Source organism: Oncorhynchus kisutch, linkage group LG16, assembly GCF_002021735.2.
Source record: "Oncorhynchus kisutch isolate 150728-3 linkage group LG16, Okis_V2, whole genome shotgun sequence".
In the NCBI taxonomy this organism is placed as follows: Eukaryota; Metazoa; Chordata; class Actinopteri; order Salmoniformes; family Salmonidae; genus Oncorhynchus; species Oncorhynchus kisutch.
The window spans coordinates 14,225,964-14,251,506 of NC_034189.2; the positions used below are offsets into that span (position 1 = coordinate 14,225,964).

General features: G+C 43.8%; 1 protein-coding gene across 1 annotated transcript; it reads left to right on the forward strand.

Moving 5' to 3' along the window:
- Nucleotides 1-7: 7 nt before the first annotated feature.
- LOC116354061 (mucin-5AC-like) lies at nt 8-4,258 on the forward strand (the record flags this gene model as incomplete). The annotated part of the gene is made up of 4 exons (XM_031793079.1): nt 8-895; nt 1,331-3,341; nt 3,589-3,659; nt 3,892-4,258. Coding segments are annotated over 4 exons (3,042 nt in total), but the record flags the coding sequence as incomplete, so codon positions are not given.
- Between the last annotated feature and the right edge of the window lie 21,285 nt (nt 4,259-25,543).

Sequence of the window (25,543 nt, forward strand, 5' to 3'; positions counted from 1 at the left end):
AACCACTGCAGCTCCTACTACGACAACAACTGCAGATCCTAGTACAACAACAACTGCAGCTCCTAGTACAACAACCACTGCAGCTCCTAGTACAACAACCACTGCAGCTCCTAGTACAACAACCACTGCAGTTCCTGCTACGACAACCACTGCAGCTCCTACTACGACAACAACTGCAGATCCTAGTACAACAACAACTGCAGCTCCTAGTACAACAACCACTGCAGCTCCTACTACGACAACAACTGCAGCTCCTAGTACAACAACAACTGCAGCTCCTAGTACAACAACTGCAGCTCCTACTACGACAACAACTGCAGCTCCTAGTACAACAACCACTGCAGTTCCTGCTACGACAACCACTGCAGCTCCTACTACGACAACAACTGCAGATCCTAGTACAACAACAACTGCAGCTCCTAGTACAACAACCACTGCAGCTCCTACTACGACAACAACTGCAGCTCCTAGTACAACAACAACTGCAGCTCCTAGTACAACAACTGCAGCTCCTACTACGACAACAACTGCAGATCCTAGTACAACAACAACAACTGCAGCTCCTAGTACAACAACCACTGCAGCTCCTAGTACAACAACCACTGCAGCTCCTAGTACAACAACCACTGCAGCTCCTGCTACGACAACCACTGCAGCTCCTACTACGACAACAACTGCAGCTCCTACTACGACAACAACTGCAGCTCCTACAACAACAACCACTGCAGCTCCTAGTACAACAACTTCAGCTCCTAGTACAACAACAACTGCAGCTCCTAGTACAACAACCACTGCAGCTCCTACTACGACAACAACTACAACTGCTACTACGACAACAACTGCAGCTCCTAGTACAACAACCACTGCAGCTCCTACTACGACAACAACTACAACTGCTACTACGCCAACAACTGCAGCTCCTAGTACAACAACCACTGCAGCTCCTAGTACAACAACAACTGCAGCTCCTAGTACAACAACCACTGCAGCTCCTAGTACAACAACCACTGCAGCTCCTACTACGACAACAACTGCAGCTCCTAGTACAACAACTGCAGCTCCTAGTACAACAACTGCAGCCCCTACTACGACAATAACTGCAGCTCCTAGTATAACAACAACTGCAGCTCCTAGTACAACAACCACTGCAGCTCCTACTACGACAACAACCGCTGCTCCCACTACGACAACAACTGCAGCTCCTAGTACAACAACAACTGCAGCTCCTAGTACAACAACAACTGCAGCTCCTAGTACAACAACCACTGCAGCTCCTAGTACAACAACTGCAGCTCAGAGTACAACAACAACTGCAGCTCCTGCTACGACAACCACTGCAGCTCCTACTACGACAACAACTGCAGCTCTTACTACGACAACAACTGCAGCTCCTACAACAACAACAACTGCAGCTCCTACTACAACAACCACTGCAGCTCCTAGTACGACAACAACTGCAGCTCCTACTACGACAACAACTGCAGCTCCTAGTACAACAACAACTGCAGCTCCTACTACAACAACCACTGCAGCTCCTAGTATAACAACAACTGCAGCTCCTACTACGACAACAACTGCAGCTCCTAGTACAACAACCACTGCAGCTCCTAGTACAACAACCACTGCAGCTCCTAGTACAACAACAACTGCAGCTCCTACTACGACAACAACTGCAGCTCCTAGTACAACAACTGCAGCTCCTAGTACAACAGCTGCAGCTCCTAGTACAACAACAACTGCAGCTCCTAGTACAACAACCACTGCAGCTCCTACTACGACAACAACTACAGCTGCTACTACGACAACAACTGCAGCTCCAAGTACAACAACTGCAGCTCAGAGTACAACAACAACTGCAGCTCCTATTACAACAACCACTGCAGCTCCTAGTACAACAACTGCAGCTCCTAGTACAACAACAACTGCAGCTCCTAGTACAACAACCACTGCAGCTCCTACTACGACAACAACTACAGCTGCTACTACGACAACAACTGCAGCTCCAAGTACAACAACTGCAGCTCAGAGTACAACAACAACTGCAGCTCCTATTACAACAACCACTGCAGCTCCTACTACGACAACAACTGCAGCTCCTAGTACGACAACAACTGCAGCTCCTACTACGACAACAACTGCAGCTCCTAGTACAACAACCACTGCAGCTCCTAGTACAACAACCACTGCAGCTCCTAGTACAACAACAACTGCAGCCCCTACTACGACAATAACTGCAGCTCCTAGTATAACAACAACTGCAGCTCCTAGTACAACAACCGCTGCAGCTCCTACTACGACAACAACCGCTGCTCCCACTACGACAACAACTGCAGCTCCTAGTACGACAACAACTGCAGCTCCTACTACGACAACAACTGCAGCTCCTACTACGACAACAACTGCAGCTCCTACAACAACAACTGCAGCTCCTAGTACAACAACTTCAGCTCCTAGTACAACAACAACTGCAGCTCCTAGTACAACATCCACTGCAGCTCCTACTACGACAACAACTACAGCTGCTACTACGACAACAACTGCAGCTCCTAGTACAACAACCACTGCAGCTCCTAGTACAACAACAACTGCAGCTCCTAGTACAACAACCACTGCAGCTCCTAGTACAACAACCACTGCAGCTCCTACTACGACAACAACTGCAGCTCCTACTATGACAACAACTGCAGCTCCTAGTACAACAACAACTGCAGCCCCTACTACGACAATAACTGCAGCTCCTAGTATAACAACAACTGCAGCTCCTAGTACAACAACCGCTGCAGCTCCTACTACGACAACAACCGCTGCTCCTAGTACAACAACCACTGCAGCTCCTAGTACAACAACTGCAGCTCAGAGTACAACAACAACTGCAGCTCCTGCTACGACAACCACTGCAGCTCCTACTACGACAACAACTGCAGCTCCTGCTACGACAACAACTGCAGCTCCTACAACAACAACAACTGCAGCTCCTACTACAACAACCACTGCAGCTCCTAGTACGACAACAACTGCAGCTCCTACTACGACAACAACTGCAGCTCCTAGTACAACAACAACTGCAGCTCCTACTACAACAACCACTGCAGCTCCTACTACGACAACAACTGCAGCTCCTAGTACAACAACTGCAGCTCCTACTACGACAACTACAGCTCCTAAAACAACAACTACAGCTCCTAATACAACAACTACAGCTCCTAATACAACAACTACAGCTCCTAATACAACAACAATAACTTTAGCTAATTTCACAACCACTACTGAGCTACCAAAAACTACACAAATGACCACTACAACTAAATCTGCCGGACAGTCAACCACGAATAGTGGGCTTAGTAAGTGTGATTTACTTTACTTAATAGCTAATGAAATTGGCAATAGTGGTCAACCCTGTCAAGTCTCCTTTTTTCTTATAGTACGGTACGTGTCTGTCTGTCTGTCTGTCTGTCTGTCTGTCTGTCTGTCTGTCTGTCTGTCTGTCTGTCTGTCTGTCTGTCTGTCTGTCTGTCTGTCTGTTTGTCAGTCAGTCTGTTTGTTTTGCTTAATGCTTGTTCTTATTATTGAATCATTGTGTTTCTACAGGTTATAAGTTTGTACTGAGGGTGAAATTTTCCATGATGACAGTCCAAACCGAATCTGAGATCTTGAATCAGGTAAGAGTCCCTATTAAACGTATCATTTTATTATTCATTATTATTAATTAATCTCCAAAGCTGATAATAGAATGAGGAAAAATCTCATTCATCAAAGGGATGTAAGGTTGCTTTAACAAATAAGTATATTGAATACAGATGGAAAGTGAATGAGGGGGGAAGGAGCGTGTAGAGGATAGGAATGTGGCATTATCAAATGTCCTAAATGATGTAACCCTTGTGTTTATTCCAGCTTCGTGAGTATCTGATCAGACAAGGGCTGCCATTGGACTCTACACTGCGATTGATATCCATTCAGAGCTAGTTGTCGGGGTGAAGAGGAGAAGGACACCGGAGAGAAAACACAGACAGAACAGAATACAAAACTGATCACTGAGATATTTTACACACATAATTTACAATAGATTATCTTGCAGATTACACTCTTACCCCATGACCTATGGTAACTGGACCTAATGTACTAGTAACTAAATACCTACCGTACCTTCAGAAAGTTCCCTTGACTTTTCCCTCATTTTGTTGTGTTACAAAGTGAGAAGAAAAAATCTAACATTTGTAAAAAATATATACATGATCAATAAAACACTAATATATCTTGATTAGATAAGTTTTCATCCTCTTGAGTTAACATGTGTTACAGTTTTTTCTCAGTCGCTTTGGTGCATTTCTTAGATCAAAAGTGCAATTCTTGATACTACTTGTACAAATATCCAAATCATCTAGTCACTTGTGCACATCATTAAAGCATTTTCTTATTCCTTTGAACAAATTGCAATTGATAATGTACAAGTGTCAGCTTTTTTCCACATTATCAATTGCTCATGTCATGTTGATCAAAATATAGTAGATGGTTCTCTGTTGAATAGTCTTACCCCTCAAAACATCTAGGCATTAGTTCCTTGCATAAGCCATTACATGCAAAATTGTTGAACTATTTGTCATAAACTGTCAAGCATAGTTTTACACATTTCTATTAGACCTTTTGTACAAAAACGTGAATTGATGAATCGTGCAGGTGAAATTGACCCTCACTCATGAAGGAATGTAAAGTGTTAGTTCAACCAACAATCAACTAGTTGTCTAAATTGCTCAAAGTTGCATCTCATGAAGAATCAATTGGCAAGCATATATAGACAGACCACAACACAGAGTTGCAATTTTCCAATAATGGATGGACCAGGAAACGAACAGGGTCAAACAAGGCAAAACAGAGGAAGAGGCAGAAGAGGACATAGGCGCATATCTGATGACATAAGGGCCACTATTGTAGACCATGTTGTCAATCATGGCCTTACAATGGCTGAGGCGGGTCGAAGGGTGCAGCCGAATATTGGGAGATCAACCGTGTCCTCAATAGTTCAAACGTTTCGAAGAGAGAACAGGTATTTCCACCAATGTACACTGCACTGTTACTGTATATAAGCAGTATACGGTATACTTCCTACAATGCTTCATATTACAGTAGTCCACTTGTATTTCACAGCATACAGAAATATACTCTATACAGATACATACTGCACCTTACATGCACCTACCTGTATGTTTTACAGTAAAATGTGTGTTCACATAGTTTTTGTCTATGTGAAAGTGTGCGATGCATCACTGCATTTTTCCCCACATAGGACTGCAAGATTACCTCAAACCGGTGGGAGAGGACGCCTTTTCACACCTCAACAGGAGGAGGCTATTTGCACCATGGTCCGAGTAAACAATGCCACGAGACTCAGGGAAATACAAAGGACCATTATAGAAGACAACGATGTCTTTGAAAACATCCATACGGTTCGCATCTCAACCATCGACAGGGTGCTGCATAGAAACCAGAGTATGAAACAGCTGTACCGTGTACCATTCCAAAGGAATGAGGACAGAGTTAAGGAGCTACGGTACCAGCATGTACAGGTAAAACATATATCTATGTAACTACTTTACAGCAACATTTTATAGTGATACATAGTACAGTAAGCATAAACTGCACACATTTCCATTGCTGTGGAAGGAACATGCAATATATGTACATTTTATGTCACTCTCCCAAAACAAATTCAACTGTGTGTTCTGGGATATAGCGTATAATGGAGTTGGAATCAAGTGAACCCTCTCACAACTTTGTATACGTGGATGAGGCTGGCTTCAACCTGACCAAATGCAGAAGGCGGGGTCGGAATATCATCGGTCACAGAGCTACTGTGGATTTGCCAGGCCAACGGGGAGGAAATATCACCATGTGTGCTGCTATTTCGGAGCATGGTGTCCTAACTCATATCCCCCTTATAGGGCCATACAACACCCAGCATCTACTCAACTTTTTAGAGACTCTCTACAGGGCTCTCATCCCTGATGATGAGAGGGGTCTGTTTAGAGAGGATTTGCCAAAGTATGTGGTCATTTGTGATAATGTGAGTTTCCCTCGATCAAACATCATAAGGCAATGGTTTGTGACCCACCCGAGGATGCTCATAGAATTCCTCCCACCTTATTCACCATTCCTTAACCCAATTGAGGAGTTATTTTCAGCATGGAGGTGGAAGGTGTATGATCGTCAGCCACACGCACAGATGACCCTGCTGGCTGCAATGGATGCAGCATGTGAGGACATCACAGTAGACGCCTGCAGAGGATGGATAAGGCATTCCAAAAGATTCTTTCCACGTTGCATTGGAAGGGAAAATATCCGGTGTGATGTGGATGAGAATATGTGGGCCGACAGACAGGAACGTCTGGATGTGCGGGCAAAGTTGTGCCTTAGGGGTGGTTTCCTGTGTTTATTTCTAATTTTGTTTTTTTTCCTTTGTGCCCCTTGGGTTGTCCAGTCTCTTTCAATCAATAACCCACATACAGTAATATGTAAATAGTACTGTTGAAATTGATATATGCCATAGAAGTGCAGCCTTGTGCATTTTCAATACAGTAACTGTCATCCAAACTGTAGCCTAAGTTTACATCAGGTAATACTGTCAAAGTACACATTTACATTGACAACATGCCTAAACATTTTGACGACCTTGTTCGTGAACAATGACTCAATGACTTATCATTCTGATGACACTGACATGATCATTGGCATGAATATTTACTTTTGAGAGATGTACTAAGGATTTTTAGTGACTGACTAGCTTTGGAAACATATCTATTGTATATTGCAGTTTGTACAAATTGTTCTGAGAAATGCACTTATTATTTTGCACATGTTAGGGATGATGTGAAAAATGCACCAAGGGACTGATAAAAACTGTAATATCACTGCTCTTGAGTCTTTCTAAAATATTTGCACATTATTCTTAAAATAAATCTTCAAGCCGTTTTAAGTCTTGCCATACATTTTCAATCTGACTTCAGTCAAAATTGTAACCAAGACTCTCAAAAACATTCCATGTTAACTTGGTAAGCAACTGAGGTGTATATTTAGCCTTGTGTATTAGGTTATTGTCCTGCTAAAAGGTTGAATTTGTCTCTCGTTGGTAAGCAGACTGAACCAGGTTATCCTCTAGGATTTTGCCTGTGCTTAGCTCTATTCTATTTATTTTTTATCATATCACCACCTGCTAAGTCTTCTTCACCTGGGCTAACTTATACAGAGACAGGGCGTCACTCTCACCACCTGCTAAGTCTTCTTCCCCTGGACTAACTGATACAGAGACAGGGACTCACTCTCACCACCTGCTAAGTCTTCTTCACCTGGGCTAACTTATACAGAGACAGGGCGTCACTCTCACCACCTGCTAAGTCTTCTTCCCCTGGACTAACTGATACAGAGACAGGGACTCACTCTCACCACCTGCTAAGTCTTCTTCACCTGGACTAACTGATACAGAGACAGGGCCTCACTCTCCCCACCTGCTAAGTCTTCTTCACCTGGGCTAACTTATACAGAGACAGGGCGTCACTCTCACCACCTGCTAAGTCTTCTTCACCTGGGCTAACTTATACAGAGACAGGGCGTCACTCTCACCACCTGCTAAGTCTTCTTCACCTGGACTAACTGATACAGAGACAGGGCCTCACTCTCCCCACCTGCTAAGTCTTCTACACCTGGGCTAACTTATACAGAGACAGGGCGTCACTCTCACCACCTGCTAAGTCTTCTTCACCTGGGCTAACTTATACAGAGACAGGGCGTCACTCTCACCACCTGCTAAGTCTTCTTCACCTGGAATAACTGATACAGAGACAGGGCCTCACTCTCCCCACCTGCTAAGTCTTCTTCACCTGGACTACCTGATACAGAGACAGGGCGTCACTTTCGCCACCTGCTAAGTCTTCTTCACCTGGACTAACTGATACAGAGACAGGGCCTCACTCTCCCCACCTGCTAAGTCTTCTTTACCTGGACTAACTGATACAGAGACAGGGCCTCACTCTCACCACCTGCTGAGTCTTCTTCACATGGACTAACTGATACAGAGACAGGGACTCACTCTCCCCACCTGCTAAGTCTTCTTCACCTGGACTAACTGATACAGAGACAGGGACTCACTCTCCCCACCTGCTAAGTCTTCTTCACCTGGGCTAACTGATACAGAGACAGGGCCTCACTCTCACCACCTGCTAAGTCTTCTTCACCTGGACTAACTGATACAGAGACAGGGCGTCACTCTCGCCACCTGCTAAGTCTTCTTCACCTGGAATAACTGATACAGAGACAGGGACTCACTCTCACCACCTGCTAAGTCTTCTTCACCTGGACTAACTGATACAGAGACAGGGCCTCACTCTCCCCACCTGCTAAGTCTTCTTCACCTGGACTACCTGATACAGAGACAGGGCGTCACTCTCGCCACCTGCTAAGTCTTCTTCACCTGGACTAACTGATACAGAGACAGGGCCTCACTCTCCCCACCTGCTAAGTCTTCTTCACCTGGACTAACTGATACAGAGACAGGGACTCACTCTCCCCACCTGCTAAGTCTTCTTCACCTGGACTAACTGATACAGAGACAGGGCCTCACTCTCACCACCTGCTGAGTCTTCTTCACATGGACTAACTGATACAGAGACAGGGACTCACTCTCCCCACCTGCTAAGTCTTCTTCACCTGGACTAACTGATACAGAGACAGAGACTCACTCTCACCACCTGCTAAGTCTTCTTCACCTGGACTAACTGATACAGAGACAGGGCGTCACTCTCACCACCTGCTGAGTCTTCTTCACTTGATCAAAGTGCATGTTACAAAGAAAGGTTAAATGGAAACACTAGGATTTAGACCTCCTGCTAACTGTAACCGTAAATCGGCATATTAGCATTGTTGTGTCACTGGCAGGAGAGAACATTTTGGAACCCCTCAAAATGGCTGAATTTACCAAGAGTAGCTCAGAGTCTGAGTTTAAGGCAGAGGATGAAATAATGTTAGTTGGGGAGCCAAGAAACGTACTGAAGCCATTCATGTTTGAGCCGATCGTTGCCCCAGATAAAATAGTTTGTTTTCGGAACAGTAACAACACACATATGCTGCCTGAAACACCTCAGCAGCCAGAATGCCAGGTAAATAATTGCTGAAATGTGGCTTCATTGTAAATTGTTTAAAGCTAACATCAGTAGTGGGTAGGTGCACAAAATATATAAAAGTACCCTTGTACGATGTGTATCACAAACGCTGTTTGGCGTGATGGTAACGCATTCCCCTTTTAATTAGATGGAATCGCAGACAGCATCATGATTCGTGAAATCTCATTCTAACCAATAATGGGCTGTCCTCATTATAAATACACTGTGATTTAGTTTTGGTATGAGACTAACTTTTATTCTGATTTTGTTTGCAGAGCATACAGGCAGGCAGCTTATCCCCAGTTCACCCTATGCGCACAAGGGAGAATTGGACGAGGTGTACGGCGTGTCATCCCTGCTTATCTCGTCTCTTCCATAAGGTGTGCATACCCAGAAGCAAGCAGCATTTACGTAGGGTTTGAGTTTGAATTAAACCAGTTAATTTAGTAAATCTAGCCTGCTGTAATTTTTTTCAAGAAATAGGCCTAATGCTGCTCCTTATGTAAATATTGTATTAGTTAGCTTGTCCACTTAAACAAGAGGTTCAAGCGCAACTAGATAAACCAGCATTGAAGATAAAAACTACTTTCAACGCACACTTAACCCTGAGTCCCTGTTGCTGGAGTAGTGACTTCAACAAGCTTTGGCTGCCATCTGTTGGAAAGGAATGGTAACTACACTGGGCAGCTTGTCAAAGGAGCCAAAGGAGACTTGAATACCAAACGCCTTATCCACAGCGACCTGGCTACATGGTAGTGGAAACAGATCATAGAAACAGGATTACAAAAATATATTGTCAATTACAGGGTTAAGGAGGATTCTCATGAAAGGCTTGTGATTGCAAGTCTTTGCCTCATGCTCAAGATCAAAAGACAAACAGTAGCATACCTTAAAAGGGCAATCAGAGGTTGCTACATCCTTTTTTGCACTTAGCAATTAATGATATCTAACCATTGATTCTTGATTAATCGAACTTGTAAATGCCTCATGAGCTAAGTTCAACTGTCATACCCCAAATATAAGCTTGTTTTACTCCAACGTTTGTAAACAAAAGCAAATGTCAACAAACACAATGCAGCCTGAAAACATGGTTAAAACTATAATTTTGATATCATAGATGGTCAGTCCTTGCATCTATAGCTTCATGAATTTGAGAGTGGTTACATTTCTCCAGACCCATCCCTTAGCTTTTTACCGAAAGAGGAGCAGGGAGGACCCTTTGATATTGTTTCTACTGCTGATTGCTACTTTAAGAAGTTAAGTTGCAGATTAAATACACACAGAATATGTTACAGATACTATAAACATACCCAGACAGTTAATGAATACACTGCATGTAGCACAGCAATCAATCAATCAAATGTATTTTACAAAAGCCCTTTTAACATAAAATAATAACCACAGTGGTTACGGAGGCGGCAACAGTTCAGCACCTCAAAAGCAAATGTCAGTTGTCTTTCCATAACTGAGAATTCATAGGGCAAGACAGCAGGTCCGGGAGAGAGAGTGAGTCGAAACAGCAGGCCTGGGACAAGGTAGCAGGTCCGGTGAAACCGGTTTAAAAAAGAATCTGTGGAAAAACAATTCCACTCCGATTCTCTTTATGGATGTATGTATCTTTGAGTTCGCTGTTGAATGGCCTGCTCATTCTACATTTTCTGAACACCAGCCCACTCCCCAAAAGTGTCTGCCAATCTCACTTTAGGCACACAGGAGAGTCCACTGGGATGGTCCACGTGCCATATATAAGTTACACAAATCATAGTTCTGATTTTACTATAAAATATATGACAGTACCTCTGACTTTCCGATGGCCACCAGCTGTTTCCTCACACCTTTGGCAATGTGTCAAAGGTCATACTCATGCCAGATATCAGCATGTGAGTCCCTCAAGTGCACCCTCACACTTGGATGCCTGTCAGTGGCCAGGGTTTCAATACAGCATCCGTGGGCCTGTTAGTAATAATGTTTTTTATTTGTATTATTCTATAAGGTATCTACATCCACATACAACCCTTAGACTAGATACAAAATATAGGTTAGGCTACAGCTTACCTCAATGTGTTGCAGGCATCTCTCTAATCCCTCCCTCTTCAATGGGAGCAAAATGGCCTCATGGATGACAGATTGTGACTTGAAATAACAGTAGCCTTAGAAATAACATGGATTTGCATCTACCTCCTCTGCCTCCTGCACAGTCTCCTCCAGGATGAAAACCTTTTCAGGGAGGAAGATATCATCCTGAAAACAAACAAACGTTTTGTTGAGAAAACTGAACCCAAATATATCAGTTGGTGTTAATAAGATACCTGTCTTGTATGCTATTTCAACACACACACACACTTATTTTTCAGCAAACATTAGCTGTGTCAACTTCAGTCAAGCTAAATGAGGTGGAGCAACAACACATTCCAAAAACAAATCTGTCAACAAAATGTATTACAACACTTGACTATCTGAGGTGTAAGTTGTTACAGTAACTACCCAATAGCAGGTCTACACAGAGAAACTGTGTTGCAATTTTAGTTGCAGTAGAGTTGCTTGCTAACATTAGTTGCTGGGGGAGTGTTGCACAAAACTCTTCAGACGCAATTAGCTAGTTACCTTCAACTACAGTTGCAACAAAGTTGTCCAGTGTCTAACGCTGCCTAGTCCAACAACAGTCTTGACTCATGACAGGTTAGCCTTACCACAGGCTCCATTGGCTTTTGCGAGACTCAGAAGTCAGTGATGTTGATGGTCGGTCGGTAACTGCTACACCATAACCCTTGAACATGGAGCGGCAAGCAGAGCACTTCAACGTAGTCGTATGACTCCTTTCCATTCGGAAACTCTTGGTTGCAGCATTGAAAGTGCCCTTTCGTGAAGTCTTCCTCCGCCAAGTGCCTGCTGCAGATCCTACCAGCTTGACCTGGCACAGATTTTACTAGCTCGACCTGGCACAGATTTTACTAGCTCGACCTGGCACAGATTTTACTAGCTCGACCTGGCACATCTTCGTTGTCCGCACCTAACATCACTCTCATCAATTCACTTTCCGCAGAAAAACTCAATACCACAGACAAGCTGATTAATGCCAGTGACGCACTAGCGTCAGTCGTTACTATGGCAATTTATGGTGCTGACGATCAAAATACTAAATATGAAGATGTTTTTATGTTAAATGCACATATTTAGTATTAGTGGATTGAATACATCTCTTTTCTTAGATTTACTTCCTAAAGTGTTTCCATTCCCCTTTAACAGTGATGGCAAATGTACCCAATCGTCATACTTGAGTAAAAATAAAGATACCTTAATAAAAGTGACATTCACTCCAACACATTATTTACAAACGAAGCATGTGTGTTTAGTGAGTCCGCCAGAATGGAGTAAAAAGTAAATTATTTTCTTAATGAATGTAGTGAAGTAAAAGTAAAAGGTGTCAAAACACAAATAGTAAAGTACAGATACCCCAGAAAACAACTTAAGTAGTACTTTAAAGTATTTTTTATCTAAGAACTATACACCACTGTCCTTTAAGCAATGAGCCTGACGCAACAGATGAGAATGTTTAGTTTGAAATGTTGATAAACTATTAGGGTACTTCTTCACATTCTAAGTATGGCAGTAGGCTATAAGCTTGAATGTTCCATTAGCAGGAAAACACCATTCTCAAAAGTGACCACAAATACAATTATGCATATATTGCTTTTAATATAAATGTGCATTTTTATGGTGAAAATTCTATTCCTCAAACTTTAAAAAATCAGTATGAATGCCATTTAGGCTCTACACACCCATTGTAAAGCGGATTAATGTGCTTTATTTTAAGATGTTATTTGGCCACTTTAGGTGAAATACAAACCTTATCGAAACATATAGGCCTATGGGCTAGGCTACATGAGGTGTGATACTGACCTTATTAAAACATATAGGCCTATGGGCTAGGCTACATGAGGTGTGATACTGACCTTATTAAAACATATAGGCCTATGGGCTAGGCTACATGAGGTGTGATACTGACCTTATTAAAACATATAGGCCTATGGGCTAGGCTACATGAGGTGTGATACTGACCTTATGAAAACATATAGGCCTATGGGCTAGGCTACATGAGGTGTGCGACTATGATTCAAAAAAAGTTTCAAAAAAATAAGGTGCTGTTTGCCATAAGGGCGTCATTCACAAGAGATAGGCTAATATTGCCACCCATCACACTATTCTTGACTTCACACATATTTAATCTTGACTTTGCATATACTAAATCATATATTTTGAAATGTTTTGATTTAGAATGGACCATTATCATGCACCTGTCTCAACTGTGCAGCGGGAGAAAATACATGTCATCTATGCCCTTAAATAGCAAATGGAGGATGCTTTTCCCATGGTTCATTTTCATGCCAGCCAGGTAGACTATACTCCTGTTGTAAAGAGAAGCAATGTGTGTCACGTTCTGACCTTTATTTCCTTTGTTTTGTATTCATTTTTTTGTATGGTCAGGGCGTGAGCTGGGGTGGGCAGTCTATGTTTGATTTTCTATGATTTGGGGATTTCTATGTTTCGGCCTAGTATGGTTCTCAATCAGAGGCAGGTGTCATTAGTTGTCTCTGATTGAGAATCATACTTAGGTAGCCTGGGTTGCACTGTTTGTTTGTGGGTGATTGTCTATGTTGATTGCTTGTTTCAGCACAGTTCTCATTAGCTTCACGGTTGTTATTTTGTTTATTGTTTTTGTATAGTGTTTCAGTGTTCAGTGTTTTCTTTATTAAAATTCATGATGAACACGTACCACGCCGCATTTTGGTCCTCCGATCCTTCTCGCCTCTCCTCTTCAGATGAAGAGGAGGACGACCGTGACAATGTGCTTAGTATTAGGAAAGTTGATAAACAAATATAGTAGGCCTGGCCTATAGAAAGCTGATGGGATCCTCCTCTTTGTAATAGAGGCCATCACTCTCTTCTCACTCAATTGCGTAGCCTATAGAAATGTTGCGCGACAGGGGAAGATCCCGGGCTGTGAGCTGGTCTTTAACCTCCTCCAATAACTGTAAAGGAACGTGTAGATAAGTGCTTCTGCTTTCCAGGCACTCTCAGCCTCCAACGTGCGAAAATCCACCGCATAGTCTACCCCCCTACGGGAGTCTTGACATAGTTAGAGAAGTTTACGAGCAGCCTCTCTCCCGGACAACGGATAATCAAACTCTCTTTGTACCTCCGCCACAAACTCCTCCAGACTGAGGCAAACGGTGGACTGTTGCTTCCACATCGCCGTAGCCAAGGCGAAGGCCCCTCCCGAGTGCCCCCCCCAGACATCCGCATTATGAGGAATGCTACTGTCGAGCAGTCCGAGGGGAACGAAGAAGGCTGCAGCTCGAAGATGAGGGGGTATTGGGAGAGAAAAGCCTGGCAGGTTACAGAATCTCCAGCGTAGCGCTCTGGAGGAGTTAAGCAAGGTTCTGGAGACACCGAGGAAGGCTGGGAAGAGAACCCGCTGGTGGTGGGGTAACTGAGAGTCTGGGGGATTACTGTACTGGCTTGCTGCCTAGTTGGGAATCCGTGGAATTGCTCCAGCAATGTATTGAATGCCTGGTCATGGCGTTCTGCCAGGGTCTGGAGTCCCTCCATAAGGCTTTGCAGTAACTCCTCGCATCCTCCAATGGTGGCTCCTTGGGAAGAGACAGTGTTACGGAGCTGGTCCGAGTCTGCTGGGTCAGTCATGGCCAGATCGTACTATCACGACTCTGGCTAAGACCCAGATGCAGACACAGGAGGAGGATAGTACGATGGGTCAGGCAAAAGTTAAGTCAATGCAGGCAAAGAGTATTAATCCAAATCAGAATCAGGCAGGTACAGGACAGCAGGCAGGATCAGGGCCAGGACAGGCAGAAAGGTCAGAACTGGGAAGACTAAGAAAGACAAAAACTAGAGCATAGGCAAACGCTGGTAGGACTTGACTGGACAAGCCGAGCTGGCAACAGACAAACAGAAAACACAGGTATAAATACACAGGGCATAATGGGGGAGATGGGATTCACCTGGTGGGGGGTGGAGACAAGCACAAAGACAGGTGAAACAGATTAGCGTGTGACAATGCATGTGTATCTGAACATGTCAGCGTGTGTGACGAAGGCCGTAGCGTTTCAGCTGGTTGGGAGGAGGGGCACCTGAAGATAATCCTGACGCAGGTCGAGCTTCGTGAAGACCCTGGAGCCGTGAATTGTGCGATCAGCTCCTCAGCTGTAGGGAAGGGGTACTTATCCGAGATAACAACCTTGTTCACAGTGTGGAGATTCACACAGGTCCAGATTCCACCTGACTTTAAGGTTGTAATGACTAAGTTTGAAATCCAGGGGACAGCGCTGACTGGCTCAATGATGTCTGCTTCCAACTGTGACTGGAGATCGTTTGTGACGTCATCACGCAGTGCATAGGGGATGCAACCCAAGGGCTGCATGACTGGGGTCACTTCCCGGGTTCACTAGGGGCCTGTGAATAAAGGCTGTGAGGCAGCCCATCAAACTCACTCTTTCTCGGCGAAGTGGTTCTGTAGGAGGCTGACTGCAGCGTTGAATGTAGGAGCTGATCCAAGAGCTCTGAAAATCCTCTGTCCCTCTGACCAAGTTAGTGACGGAGCAGTGCTGTCCTACGCTTGTCGGAGATTGTAGAAAGTCCATAGCTTTGAGATAAGTGTTAAAACTTTCAAGCCAGTTATTCCACGGTGATGAATGTTGCTGGCGGTGGTAAGCTGAATTCAGCCATCACTCATTTGCACGGTTCCACCCTGTACATCACTCTGACGTTTAATGACATGTGCCACTCATTCTGACAACACATTCAAGCGTAACGCAGCAGACTGTCGTAAAACATAACAGGGTAAAGTACAACGTACAGCACATTGTACCATACATAACATGTAGGTCAATCCGTTTGGATGCTGCAGAGGTTTTCGTGAGAAGACAGATTTCTGGGACGTCTCATGGTCAAATAAACAACGCTCTAGCACTGCCAGCTTTCACTGCAGATGCGGAAATGTGACACTGGCGAATGCGGTGGATTGAAGTTCCTTCAATACAGTATCTCAAGTTTAAATGTTTTGCCAAGTATCTCGGATTGATGCACCGGTGCCTCAATCGACTCTAGGGGCTTAACATAAGCTCCCCTTAAGGAAATAACAGATGATTTCACATGTGGAAAATCACATGATTTCACGTGAGATCATGTGAAACGGGGTAGTTTTGGGAACACTTACATGTGATGATATTTCACATGAAGTATCACATGTGGATTTAAGGTAAAACTTTACTTGAAACCCAGCATCGTAACACATTATGACACGGCCACAAGTATGTCATTATATGTCATAACAGCTGACACAACTTGTCATAACCTGTCATAATATGGTCATAACACTGTCTGTACCAAATATTTACACATGTTGAGACATAAATTGAGTTACTCCATAAGAGTGTCAAAACCCACATTTATTCAAATGTTACAATATAGCAAATAAACACTGGAGTGATAGATGTGCAGAAGATGAGTGTGCAAGTAGAGATACTGGGGTGCAAAGGAGCAAAAATAAATAACAGTATGGGGATGAGGTAGTTGTACAGGTGCAGTGATCTGTGAGCTGCTCTGACAGCTGGTGCTTAACGTTAGTAAGGGAGATAAGAGTCTCCAGCTTCAGTGATTTCTGCAGTTCGTTCCAGTCATTGGCAGCAGAGAACTGGAAGGAAAGGAGGCCAAAGGAGGAATTGGCTTTGGGGGTGACCAGTGAAATATACGTGCTGGAGCGTGTGCTACGGGTGGGTGCTGCTATGGTGACCAGTGAGCTGAGATAAGGTGGGGCTTTACCTAGCAGAGACTTGTAGATGACCTGGAGCAAGTGGGTTTGGAAATGAGTTTGAAGCGAGGGCCAGCCAACGAGAATGTACAGGTCGCAGTGGCCGGTAGTATATGGGGCTTTGGTGACAAAACGGATTGCACTGTGATAGACTGCATCCAATTTGTTGAGTAGAGTGTTGGAGGCTAATTTATAAACTACATTGCCGAAGTCGAGGATTGGTAGGATGGTCAGTTTTACGAGGGTATGTTTGACAGCATGAGTGAAGGATGCTTTGTTGCGAAATAGAAAGCCGATTCGAGATTACATTTTGGATTGGAGATGCTTAATGTGAGTCTGAAGGAGAGTTTACAGTCTAACCACACACCTAGGTATTTGTAGTTGTCCACATATTCTAAGTCAGAACCGTCCAGAGTAGTGATACTGGACGGGCAGGCAGGTGCGGGCAGGGATCGGTTGAAGAGCAAGCATTTAGTTTTACTTGCATTTAAGAGCAGTTGGAGGCCATGGAAGGCGAGTTTTATGCCATTGAATCTCGTCTGGAGGTTAGTTAACACAGTGTCCAAAGAAGGACCAGAGGTATACAGAATGGTGTCGTCTGCGTAGAGGTGGATCAGAGAATCACCAGCAGTAAGATCGACATCATTGATGTACCTGTATACAGAGAAGAGAGTCGGCCCGAGAATTGAACCCTGTGGCACCCCCATAGAGACTGCCAGAGGTCCGGACAACAGGCCCTCCGATTTGACACACTGAACTCTATCTGAGAAGTAGTTGGTGAGCCAGGTGAGGCAATCATTTGAGAAACCAAGGCTGCTGAGTCTGCCGATAAGGATGTGGTGATTGACAGAGCCGAAAGCCTTGGCCAGGTCGATGAATATGGCTGCACAGTAATGTCTCTTATTGATGATGGTTATGATATTGTCTAGGACCTTGAGCGTGGCTGAGGTGCACCTATGACCAGCTCTGAAACCAGATTGCATAGTGGAGAAGGTACGGTGGGATTCGAAATGGTCGGTAATCTGTTTGTTAACATGACTTTCATTGACCCTGGAATGGCAGGGAAGGATAGATATAGGTCTCTAGCAGTTTGGGTCTAGAGTGTTTCCCTACTTCACTACTCTGTCTCCCCCTTTGAAGAGGGGGATGACCGGGGCAGCTTTCCAATCTTTGGGTATCTCAGACGATACAAAAGATAGGTTGAACAGGCTAGTAAATAGGTGTTGGAACAATTTCGGCAGATCATTTTAGAAAGAGAGGGTCCTGTCATGACTTCGGCCGAAGTCGGTCCCTCTCCTTGTTCGGCGGTCGACGTCACTGGTCTTCTAGCCATCGCTGATCCACCTTTCATTTTCCATTTGTTTTGTTTTTGTTTTATAGACACCTGGTTTCATTCCCCAATGACATGTTCATGTATTTAACCCTCTGTTTCCCCTATGTTTTTGTGCGTGATTGTTTCTATGTTCATTCGTTACGTTATTGCTGGTTTTTGATGGGTGCTGTTTTCCCAGTGCGTAATTGATTACCATTTATTGTTGGTCAATATTGTATTGTATTGTTACCTTGTGCCTTATTTTGAGTAAAGTACGTTGCTCACTCATTCTGCTCTCCTGCGCCTGACTGTTGATTGGGGTAGGGGTAGCCAGGTGGAAAGCATGGCCAGCCGTAGAAAAATGCTTATTGCAATTTTCAATTATAGTGGATTTATCAGTGGTGACAGTGTTTCCTAGTCTCAGTGCAATGGGCAGCTGGAAGGAGGTGCTCTTATTCTCCATGGACTTTACAATGTCCCATAACTTTTTTGAGCTTGTGCTACAGGATGCAAATTTCTGCTTGAAAAAGCTAGCCTTTGCTTTCCTAACTGCCTGTGTATATTGGTTCCTAACTTCCCTGAAAAGGTGCATATCACGGGGGCTATTCGATGCTAATGCAGAACACCACAGGATGTTTTTGTGCTGGTCAGGGGCAGTCAGGTCTGGAGAGAACCAAGGGCTATATCTGTTCATGGCTCATTTTTTTTTATGGGGCATGCTTATTTAAGATGGTGAGGAAGGTACTTTTAAAGAATAACCAGGCATCCTCTACTGACGGGATGAGGTCAATATCCTTCCAGGATACCTGTGCCAGGTCGATTAGAAAGGCCTGCTCGCTGAAGTGTTTTAGGGAGCGTTTGACAGTGATGAGGGGTGGTCGTTTGACCATAGACCCATTACGGTGTCACGCCCTAACCTTAGAGAGCTTTTTATGTCTCTATTTTGGTTTGGTCAGTGTGTGATTTGGGTGGGCATTCTATGTTTTATTTCCTATGTTTTTGTATTTCTGTGTTTTGGCCGGGTATGGTTCTCAATCAGGGACAGCTGTCTATCATTGTCTCTGATTGAGAACCATACTTAGGCAGCCCTTTTTCCCACCTGTGATTGTGGGTAGTTAACTTTGTTTGTAGCACTAAAGCCCTGTAAGCGTCACGGTTGTTTGTTCATTTTGTTTCTTGTTTTGTTGGCGACATTCCAAAATAAAGAGGAAAATGTACGTTGACCACGCTACACCTTGGTCCGCTTCTTTCGACGGCCGTGACATAGGGAAGCAGGCAATGAGGCAGTGATCGCTGAGATCTTGGTTGGAAACAGCAGAGGTGTATTTGGAGGGCAAGTTGGTTAGGATGATATCTATGAGGGTGCCCGTGTTTACGGATTTGGTGTTGTACCTGGTGGTTTCATTGATAATTTGTGAGATTGAGGGCATCAAGCTTAGATTGTAGGATGGCTGGGGTGTTAAGCATGTCCCAGTTTAGGTCACCTAGCAGCACGAGCTCTGAAGATAGATGGGGGCAATCAATTCACATATGGTGTCCAGGGCACAGCTGGGGGAAGAGGGTGGTCTATAGCAAGAGGCAACGGTGAGAGACTTGTTTCTGGAAAGGTGGATTTTTATAAGTAGAAGCTCGAACTGTTTGGGTACAGCCCTGGATAGTAAGACAGGACTCTGCAGGCTATCTCTGCAGTAGATTGCAACACTTCCCCCTTTGGCAGTTCTATCTTGTCGGAAAATGTTACAGTAAGGAATGGAAATGTCAGGACTTTTAGTGGTCTTCCTATGCCAGGATTCAGACACAGCTAGGACATTAGGGTTGGCAGAGTGTGCTAAAGCAGTGAATAAAACAAACTTAGGAGGAGGCTTCTGATGTTAACATGCAAGAAACCAAGGCTTTTACGGTTACAGAAGTCAACAAATGAGAGCAGCTGGGGAGTAGGAGTGGAGCTAGGCACTGCAGGGTCTGGATTAACCTCTATGTCTCCAGAGGTAGGGGTAGGATAAGGGTATGGCTAAAGGATATCAGAACTGGTCGTCTAGTACGTTCGGAACAGAGAGTAAAAGGAACAGGTTTAGAATAGATTCAAGGCATAATGTACAGACAAAGGTATGGTAGGATGTGAGTACATTGGAGGTAAACCTAGGCATTGAGTAATGATGAGAGAGATATTATCTCTAGAGATGTTTATTAAACAAGGTGATGTCACTGCATATGTGGGGTGTGGAACTAAATGATTGGTTAAGCATTAAGGCATATTGAGCAGGGCTAGAGGCTCTACAGTGAAATAAGACATTAATCCCTAACCAGGACAGTAATGGACAAGGCATATTGATATTAGGGAAAGGCATGCGTAGCCGGGTGATCATAGGGGTCCAGTGAGTGGTTGGGCTGGCTGGAGACATGGCGATTCAGACAGCTAGCAAGCCGGGGCTAGCAAGCTAGCAGAAGGGCCTTAGAGGTGCGTCTCAATGGAGGAAAGTCTGTTTTAGCCTGACGTCGATAGACCAGACGTGATGGTTTAGTAGGGTTCCGAGTAGCAGAGGGGTCCAATTGGCAAAATAGGTATAGTGGCCCATGAAATTGGCTGATGGATCTATTCAGCTAACAGTACTATATGCTCTAAACAGCTAGCGGGCCGCGGCTAGCAGGCTAGCAGATGGGCATTCAGGGTGTCGTCACGATGTAGGGGCCAGTTGAGTACCCCCTCGAGCAGATTACATCGTAGTCCAGTTGTGAAGGATTGGCGGGGTTCCGTGCCCCGTACCGGCAGTAGAAGGGGTCCAGTTATTGTAGCCCAGGAGTGGCTGATGGGCCTCTTCAGCTAGCCGGGAGAATGGGCCTAGCATGGGCTAGCTCCAGGCTAATTGGTGCTTGCTTTGGGACAGACATTAGCCACTAGCCAGTATTCACTCGGATAGCATCTAGCTAGCTGCGATGATCCAGGTGAAAAGGTTCGGAGCTTGCGGTAGGAATCCGGGGATATGGAGAGAAAATAGGTCCGGTACGCTCCTGTTTGAGTCGCGTTGTACAAACTGGCGCGAGCTTTCCGAGCTAAAGGTTAGCTGATGACCGCTAGCAGTGGTTAGCTGACTACTAGCTAGTAGCTAGTGAGCTGGATAGCTTCTGTTAGCTTCTGTTGGCTAGCTTCTGTTGGGGGATTCCGGTTCCGAGGTAAATAAAAATACTTTAGAAAAAACAGATCACATTGGGTGAGGCGGGTTGCAGGAGAGTATTTTGAAGTTGAGGTTTAGAAAAATATATAAAAGATATGCGAAGAAAAGTATATAAAAATATATATAAATGGGACACGACAAGACGATGGACAAAGACGTCTGACTGCTACTCCATCTTGGATCGTCTGTTTCTCTAGTATCTGATTACTAGTTTTCACGGGTTTTGACCAATTCTGCCTGCCCTGACCCTGAGCCTGCCTTCCATTCTGTACCTTGTCATTACCACCCTGGATTACTGACCTCTGCCTGCCCTGACCCTGTGTCTGCCTTCCGTTCTGTACCATGTCATTACCACTCTGGATTACTGACCTCTGCCTGCCCTGACCCTGGGCCTGCCTTCCGTTCTGTACCTTGTCACACCACCCTGGATTACTGACCTCTGCCTGCCCTGACCCTGGGCCTGCCTTCCGTTCTGTACCTTGTCATTACCACCCTGGATTACTGACCTCTGCCTGCCCTGACCCTGAGCCTGCCTGCCGTTCTGTACCTTTCGGACTGTGCTCTGGTTAATTGACCTCTGCTGCCCTTGACCTGTCGTTTGCCTTGACACTCCCGCATTCATCCCAGTCATCAGAAACAGAGCCTTGAGGTAGGTGTATGTCTGACTTCAACGTGTGCGCAATTTACAGTGAAAATTTAACATGTTCAATTTCAGAAAATATTTTGCAGTAGGAAATCTCTTGAGATGTAGTATCTCGTTTTCAAGATTGTCCAAATGAAAAAAATAACTAAACAAACAATACCTAGTAACAATAATAATATGACAACTAATAATAATAGCAATTAAATAATAATAATACATTCTTTTTTGAAGTACAACCTCATGAAATACCCTTGGAATTAGTAATTGCTGCTGTTGTCGAAAGGAGTAATGTATGTCTGGGAAAGTTAGGTGTTCCTTAATATATACAGATAAATATAATATAAACATAATGTTGACAAGCAGGCTATGGTGTAATGGAATGTTTTGCCTTGAGTGGTAAGTTTTGTGAGTTTTGACACTCTTATGTCATAACCAGCCATTAAATAATGCAGTATATATCGCAACAGGTCGAAATATGTATGTGCATCATGAAAGTGTAATGACCATGTTACTGTTTTGATATATTATGACATGGTTATGACCCTGTCATAACGTGTTGTAATTCTGGGTGTCAAGTGAAGTGTTACCGGAAATCCACATGTGAAACTTCATGTGAAATATCATCACATGTAAAGTGTTCCAAAACCGCACTGTTTCACATAATTTCACGTGAAATCATGTGATTTTCCCGTAAGGAGAGTTTATGTTAAATTATAAAATGCTATGTGTCAATTACAGTGTTACCAGATTTTCACGTGGTCACATAACCTTTCACATGTGGATTAAAATGTTCACATGATGCCCTGCAAACAAAAATGAGGCGCTGTCCCCGGAAAGTCACGAAATAGCTGCAGTGTTTTCAACTTGACTCACTAACATAAATGATTACATTGTGTTTGTTTATTTATAGAGTCATTTTTATTCAACATGTCCTCATCTGGGATTTGACGGCATTTTGATCTTCCTGCTATGCCACCAGGGTCGGGTAGGTTACTTTCAGTTACTACTGTAGTTACCTGTCCAAATTTTTTAATCAGTAACGTAACTTTTGAATTACCCAAACTCAATAATGTAATCTGATTAGCACAACTTCTGCCGCAGTCGGTGCCTCTCCTTGTTCGGGCGGTGTTCGGCGGTCAATGTCGCCGGTCTTCTAGCCATCGCCGATCTATTTTTCATTTTCCATTTGTTTTGTCTTGTGTGTGTTTTTCCACACACCTGGTTTTCATTTCCATCATTATGTGTTGTGTATTTAACCCTCTGTTCCCGCCATGTCTTTGTGTGGTATTGTTTGTTGTATAAGTGCTTGTGCATATTTGTTTGACTGGTGCGCGTCAGGTTTTGTATTTCTTATGCCGTTGGTTTTACTATTAACCTGATCTTCTTAACCTGATCTTCTAACCCATTGCTTTCTACTACAGATACAGGTGATAATACGATTAGGTTATATCTTTACATAAAAAGTCTGTCAATTTTCTAGTCATCATACCATCAAGAAACCATCATACCATCAAGAAACTTTTATCTATTTGTTTTTAAATTTTAGGACCCCTTTAGGTATTAAAATATACAGTGCATTTGGAAAGTATTCAGACCCCATTACTTTTTCCACATTTTGTTACATTAGCCTTATTCTAAAATGTATTTTTTTTCAATCCTCATCAATCCACACAATACACCCAAAAATGTTTGCAAATGTATAAAATAAAAACATTTAAAAGGAAAATCACATTTCCGAAAGTATTCAGACCCTTTAATCAGTACTTTGTTGAAGCACCTTTGGCAGCGATTACAGGACGCTACAAGCTTGGGACATCTATATTTGGGGAGTTTCTCCCATTCTTCTCTGCAGATCCTCTCAAGCTCTATCAAGTTGGATGGGGAGAGTCGCTGCACAGCTATTTTCAGGTCTTTCCAGAGATGTTCGATCGGGTTCAATCCGGGATCTGGATGGGCCACTCATGGACATTCATATACTCCTGCATTGTCATGGCTGTGTGCTTAGGGTCGTTGTCCTGTTGGAAGGGAAACCTTTGCCCCAGTCGGAGGTCCTGAACGCTCTAGAGGGTCTTTAATGGAAGCCTCTCCAACATAATTCCCCATGGCAGCTGTCTAGACCCTTTGATTTGTTCAATCTTTACTTAAAGCCAGTGTGCCTATGTATGAAGATGACTCAACACTATACACGTCGGCTACTACAGAAACTGAAGTGACTGCAACACTTAACAAAGAGCTGCAGGTAGTTTCAGAATAGGTGGCAAGGAATATGTTTCAAAAACTAAAAGCATTGTATCTGGGACAAATCATTCACTTAACCCTAAACCTCAACTACATCTTGTAATAAATAATGTGGAAATTGAGCAGGTTGAGAACTGTCATGGTCCAAACATATTGATACAACATATTGATACAACAGTAGCTAAAATGGGAAGAAGTCTGTCCATAATAAAGTGCTGCTCTACCTTCTTAACCGCGCCATTAACAAGGCAGGTTCTACAGGCTCTAGTTTTGTCACACCCGGACTACTGTTTACTTTGGTCAGGTGCCACAAAAAGGGAGTAAGGAAAATTGCAATTCGCTCAGAACAAGGCAGCATGGCTGGCCTTTGGATGTACACAGAGAACAAACATGAATAATATACATGTCAATCTCTCCTGGCTCAAAGTACTTGTGAGAGATATTGACATGTTGAAAGCACCAAACGGTCTGTTTAAATGACTAGCACACAGCTCAGACACCCATGCACACTTCACAAGACATGCCACCAGAGGTCTCTTCACAGTCTCCAAGTCCAGACTACATGGAACTCTATTCCACATTAGGTAACTGATGCAAGCAATAGAATCAGATAAAAATACATCTTATGTAACAGTGGGGACTGTGAACCAACACAAACATAGGCACAGACACATACATAAACACACATGATAACATACACACTATACACACACGTACAAATGGATTTTGTGTTGTAGATAGATGGTAGTGGTGTTTTGGCCTGAGGGCACACTCTTAGTGTGTTCTGAATTTTGTAATGAATGTATTGTAATGTCTTAAAATTGTATAACTGCCTTAATTTTGTCGGATCCCAGGAAGAGTAGCTGCTGCTTTGGATAATGGGGGATCCATAATAAATACAAATACTTTGCGCTGTTCATCTTTCCCTTGATTTCCCTTGACTAATCTCCCATTCCCTGCCATTAAAAACATCCCCACATCATGATGTTGCCACCACCATGCTTCACCGTAGGGATGGTATTGGCCAGGTGATGAGCGGTGCCTCGTTTCCTCCAGACGTGACGCTTGGCATTCAGTCCAAAGAGTTCAATCTTCATTTCATCAGCCCAGAGAATCTTGTTTCTCATGGTCTGAGAGTCCTTTAGGTGTCTTTTGGCAAACTCCAAGTGGGCTGCATTGTGCCTTTTACTGAGGAGTGGCTTC